At 44.6% G+C, this 6000-nt stretch overlaps 1 protein-coding gene across 13 annotated transcripts in view; it reads left to right on the top strand.

The window, feature by feature from the left end:
* The first annotated feature begins 441 nt into the window (after positions 1-441).
* The window catches only part of Abi1 (abl interactor 1), an 83016-nt gene continuing 77457 nt past the window's right edge, over positions 442-6000 (top strand). For 6 of the 13 annotated variants that reach the window (XM_050152611.1, XM_050152609.1, XM_050152606.1 and 3 more), the window contains exon 1: positions 443-707. In XM_050152611.1, coding sequence (XP_050008568.1) covers positions 591-707 — 117 coding nt within the window. In that variant the 5' untranslated portion in view covers positions 443-590. Of the gene's footprint in view, positions 708-6000 lie in introns of all 13 variants that reach the window. The other 7 variants (XM_050152613.1, XM_050152608.1, XM_050152604.1 and 4 more) reach the window with 2 other exon arrangements.

The following is a 6000-nucleotide window of genomic DNA, read 5'->3' as shown; positions in this document are numbered from 1 at the left end:
CTAAGTCTTATATGAATTGGGGCATACGAAGGCAAAGTCTTAGTCATCTCTCTCACAAAATTGAAGTCAGGATTCAGTCTGTTTTTAATCCTTATGTGATTGGATGCCTTTGATTTACTGGCATATTCTAATTAATTTCGGCCAATTTTCAGTCTTGTCTTAGAAATGATTACGTTGCCTAGATCACTCTGTGGCGCCATCTTCCGGGTCTAGAGTAGATTCTAGATTTAAACCTGAATGATCTGCCTTGGTTCTTTAAATTCCTTCGTTTCGGGAGCCTCCTTGACCGCACGCGCAGCCTAGCTTGGGCGAAACTACAATTCCCAGAAAGCAATGCCACGGGAGGGGGTGGAGTCTCCTTGTCAAGGGAGAAATGATTCTCGCGAGAAAGTGAGGCTCTGGCGGCGGCGAGTCCCGGGCTGAGGGGGGCGGGGAGAGTAAGGAGGAAGAGGAGGAGGTGCAGTCCCACAATACCCGGCGGAGGGCGGGTGGGTGGTTAGAGTCTGGTCTGTGCGGCGCTCCGGTCCCCGGCGGACCCAGCTGCCTCTGTTTCTTGAACACGAAGAGGAAGCGATGCGGAGGGGTGGAAAATGGCAGAGCTGCAGATGTTACTAGAGGAGGAGATCCCGTCTGGCAAGAGGGCGCTGATAGAGAGTTACCAGAACCTGACCCGGGTGGCGGACTACTGTGAAAACAACTACATACAGGTGAGGAGCGCGGGCGGGCGGCGGGGATGGCCGGGGCGACGGGCAGGCAGGGCGCGGTGGGAGCTGCCCTATTCCGCCACCCTCCGCCCCGGCCGCGGCCGCCGCGATACAGGAAGTGGCCGCCGCGAGAAAATGGGCGAGGAGCAGGGCCGCCGCGGGCGCCGCCGGCCCCGCCGCCGCTCCCAGTGTGCCCAGCCGGCTGAGGTCCCGGCAGCCTGCCCGGGCCCGGCTGTGCTCCTGGCTCGGCCGTGCTCACCGCAGCCTGCCCGGACCGCCTGCCCCCGCCGAGCTCTGATTCCCGCAGTCGCCTGCCCTGGCTCCTAGACCCTGCAGTTTCTCTGCCCGGTCTCTGTTGCCTGCAGCCTCTCACGGCCGGGTCGTGCGCCCTGAAACCTCTCCTAGCCGAGTCGTACGCCCTGCGGCCTCTCCTGTCCGACCGGGTCGTGCTCCCTGCAGTCTTCCCCTGCCCGGGCTCTGCTCTGCTCTCCGCAGTCTTGGCCGGGCTCTACTCCGCGCCGCCTCTTTTGGCCCAGGTTCGTCTCAAGACCCCGCAGCCTTCCCTGGCTGGGGTCGGCCCCCAGACCCCGCAGCCACTCTTCCCCTGTCCGAAGCCCTTTCGGAGATCCCGCATTCTCCCTTGGTCACCTTGGTCCCCCACACCTTGCTGTCGCCCCTCTGCCGAATGTGATGAGTATAGTACCCAGACAGCTGCGAGAGGAATGGGCAGGGAAAAGGCTCTGGGAAAGGAAAAGCGGGATGTGTGAGGGTGGGGTGGGGGTGATTATGTCAGTTCATCCTAGAGGGTGTGCCTTTTATTTATTTAAAAAAAATGTCACGAGTCACATTTATACAGACCCCTCAATCAGGTGCAGGGAGTGAGTCTAAGGATTTGATAGAATTCATCTTAAAAATCTTTTAATTAAAGGTTTGGAAATCCGCGTGCTTGGCGGTTTTCAAGTCGGGTTTTTCCTCCTCATCATCATATTTACTTCCGCTTTAGGATAATGTATACTCGTTATTATAAAGCACGAATGATTCATAGGGAAATTCATTGGGAAAATGTCTTATACTTATCTTCCTCCAAATGTTATTGGATTGTTGGATTGTTGGATTGAGTAATGTCATAGTGTCATAGTGGTTGCTTTATTTTCTTGACATTTCTTTCTAACCCAAGTTAGTGTAGAGTGAATAAAAAAGATTAGCAGACATTATTTAGTCTTTAAGTACAACGTGAAATTGCTTACTAATTTATCTAGAAATTCTTGGCATTTTGACTATGACAGATGCTTGCTTGTGTTTATTACTGATTGTAAGTGAATTGTATTCAGTAGTTTGTGGTCTCATGATTGTGTAAAAACTAACAGTTTGCAGGAGATGCAAATGAAGTAGTAGATTTCTTTGTATTGGAGGAGACTAGAAACTCACTTCTGGTTGATAAGGCAAGACTGGAGCAGTCTTTGAGAAGTTAGGGTTAGAGTGCTTGAGACCTGCAGTATGTAAACGTGCCTTCCACGTGATTATCATTTTCAAGAGCCAGCAGTTTCTGTGCTAGTGCATGCTTTAGGTTTTATTCTCAAAGGGAGATACTGTTTGGAGAATTGTTTGAATATTTGTCACCGTCCATATTAGTAACATTTAATCTGGAGCAGTCCTCCAAGGAATTTGTCTTCATGCTTCCTTTTCCAACCTTTGACTTTGGTGATCTGCCGATACACTTGTTGAATGCCTGCTGTGCCTACTGTATTACTTGTTTTTGAAAACTATATATAGCTGATTAAAACCACATTTTAAGGGCTGGAGGAATGGCTCAGTGGTAAAGAGCAGTTGTTGCTTTTGAAGAGGACCTGGTTGCAATTCCCAGCATCCTCAAGGTGGTTCACAACCATCCTTAAGGACTTTTCCAGGGGATTCATTGGCTCTTCTCACCCCTGGGGGCACCAGACACACACGGTCTGCATATATACATGCAGGCAAAACACTTAAAAAAATGAGTAAATCTAATAATAGATACATTAAATACACTTTAAGATCTTACAGAAATGTGGATATAGTGTAAAGATAGAAAAGTGATCTTATATTTTATAGATACTAAAAAATGTGCAAGTTATTTTAGCATGAAAAGCCTTGAAATTGCTGCATTTTGGGTTCACTGCACTTGTAACTCCAGCTTGTTTCCTGCACTGCAACTCCACCTCCAGGGGACCCAACACCCTCTTCTGGACTACTTGGGGCCCTGCACAAATAAGTGTATAGACACACCCACTTAAGCACAACCCATCTTAATTGATAATAGCCCTAATTAGGGTAAGTCGTTCTTTTTCTTTGCTTTGTGTGTGTTTGTGTTTGTTCTCAGACACACCTCATTCTAGCCCAGGCTGGTGGAACTGTTTAGCCTTCAGGTGCTGTGATTGGAAGTATAGCTACTATATTTTTGTGAAAAAAGTTTATTGAGGGGACAGGGTCTCATTATGCAGCCGTGGCTGGTCTGGAGTTTATGTAGACCAGGCTGGACTACAGAGATTCTCCGTCTCATCAAAATTATCATACCTACTGTGAGATACTAATTTTGCTGTGTGAGTTTTATCATGATAATTATTTTGTTGTTTCCTTATATCTCGAGAATTCAGGCCTGTTCTGCTGAGAAGTTGAGGGAGTATTTGCAGTGCTTTGTGCCCTGCTGAGTTTAGTTCTTAATTGAGTCATTAAAAGCCAAATTTATTAAAAGATTTAAGTTGCCTAAAGGATGGAGTTTAAAAGTTATGAGTAGGGCTAGAGAAATGGCTTTAGCAGTCAAGAGTACATGTTGCTCTCACAGAGGACCAGACCAGAGTTCAGATCTCAGCACCCACATCAGCTCAAAATGCCTGGAACTCCAGCTTCAAGGGCTCTCATGCTGCTTCTGGCATCTGTGGGCATAGGCTTACACACACACATCTTAAAAATGTTAAGGGAGGTGGGGTGTGCTGTGCATACCTTTAATCACAGTGTTTAAGCAGCTGATGCAGGCGGATCTCTGAGGCAAAGCCTGCTCTACAGAGCAAGTTTCAGGACAGCCAGGGCTGTTACACAGAGTAACCCTGTCTTGAAAAATCAACCAACCAAACAAAATATTAAAATTCTCAGCTATTTTTCTATTGGTATTTAGAAAGGCCTTTGCTGTTTCTGTTTTGTGTAAGTTGACTACATTTTCTCCCCCTGGTAGGTTTACCCTAGGACCATTGAGCCTTGAGCATAGACAGATACTTTAGAGTTATTACTGTTTTGACCTTGGGGGACTAGGAAGGAAAGAAAATTAAATGAACTGTAGATATAAAGGAAAAGTTGCTGGGATGAAGATTGTGCTGGCTCAGCAAAGGCTAGAACGGTCTTTGAGAAGTTAGGCTTAGGGTACTTGAGACCTGCAGTATGTAAACGAGCCTTCCATGTGATTATCATTTTCAAGAGCCAGCAGTTTCTATGTTACTGTTCCAAGGGATTGGCCTTCATACTTTCTTTTCCAACTTTTGGCCTTTAATGATCCTAGAACTTCACTTTCTAAATTTTCTGGCTGAAATTTAATCAACTTATTTGGACTGGCAAATGCTTTTTTATAAAAAAGTATTTTTTTTATTGATTTAAATTATGTGTGTGTTTCTTGCTCTGTATATGTTTGTGTGCATGCATCACCAGAAGCTCCTGCAATTACATTTTAATTCTTAGTCTTACATGCTAATGTGAAATAATCAAGTTTTCATAACATTTGCTTCATTAATGCACATTAATTTTGGAAAGGAGGTAACTTTTGACACTCAGGAATAGTTTGAGGTTGGCAGAAGCTTAACTGTGTTGGTATTGCTTGTTTATAAGTGGTACTCATTGTTAAAAGTGCTATTCCTGCTTTAAACTTTTTATTTTGAAATGGGGAAGGTGGTAAATACCTGTAACCCAACACTCAGGAAGCTGAGGCAGGAGGATCATAATTTTCACATCAGAAATTTGAGACTAGTCTACCTAGCCTTCACAGCAAGACTTCATGTAAAAAATCTAAAGAAACTTAAAAAAAGTAGTGTTTGAAAGCAGTTTCATTATATTGACTAAGGAGATTGGCCTCAAACTTCTGGGCCCAAGCGGTCGTGTTTGTGTTCATTTATGTTCGTGTGTGTGTGTGTGTGTGTGTGTGTGTGTGTGTGTGTCCACCAATGCTTGCCTCTCTTCCTCCTCTGCGTCTGCTTTTCCTTTTGTTGTGTGCCCTTTCCTCCTCATCTTCCTCTTGTTCTTCCTCCTGGGCCACAGACAAGCCATCTAGGTTCAGAGACATTAGATATCTAAATAAAGTTCAGTAGCTAGTAATAATTCCTGGAACAAACACGAATCTTCAGATTCCAGTACTAAATTCCTTTTAAACTTGAATTGGTTACTTTCTGCAAGAAGGTTCCTCAAGAAGAATGTGTGAGCTTAGCAGTGGTGACACACACCTTTGATTCCAGTATTTGGGAGACAAAGACAGGTGGATCTCTGAGTTTGAGGCCAGCCTGCTCTACAAAGTGAGTTCTGGACAGTTAGGACTGTTACCCAGAGAAACCCTGTCTTGTGTGAAGAAACTAATTAGAGTAATGAAGGGTAACATACCTGTCCTTCTTTGACCTTGTATGCTCAATTCTTCTCTGTGGTTTGTTCTAGATTTGCATCCAGCCTACATATATACTCTTGTGTGTATTACGTTCTCTCATTTCTAAATTACTTACAATACTGAGTACAGTCTAAGTTCTGTGAAAATATCTTTTAAAAATTGCATTTACTATTTGTGTGTTTGTACACATGTGCCACCGTCAATTTATGGAGATCAGAGAACAACTTGTAGGAGTTGATTTTCTCTTTCCACCATAGAAATCTTGGGGGATCGAACGCACAGGCGTGGAGACAAGCGCTTGTACCTGCTTAGCTGTCACACTGACCCTAAATTTTTACATTTTCCTACACAGTTTTTAGGAGATAGTGACGAGAAAGTGTGTACAGCATATGGAGATTCCTTTAAAATAGTTTGGCTCAGCTGTAGGTTTAATACATGATTGTTGAACACACAGATAAGGAGAACCAGCCCTGATTGATCCTGCTTATTGAGGATCAATAATCTGTTATAATCTCTTCTAGTTTGTGTTTATTCCTTATAAACAGTCTGTCACAGGGAGTGCCCTCGTACAGATGAGGAATTTAAGACTCAGAAGAGTGAAATAAGTTTTGGTTGGCCGTACTATTAATGACTCAGATTCCCCAGCTGTGACAGACTCCATGGGTGGATAGTTTGTGTATCAGT

Source organism: Alexandromys fortis, unplaced genomic scaffold, assembly GCF_014885135.2.
Source record: "Alexandromys fortis isolate MF-2015 unplaced genomic scaffold, M_Fortis_MF-2015_v1.1 scaffold_54, whole genome shotgun sequence".
Lineage (NCBI taxonomy): Eukaryota > Metazoa > Chordata > Mammalia > Rodentia > Cricetidae > Alexandromys > Alexandromys fortis.
This window is presented reverse-complemented; position numbering and strand designations above follow the sequence as displayed.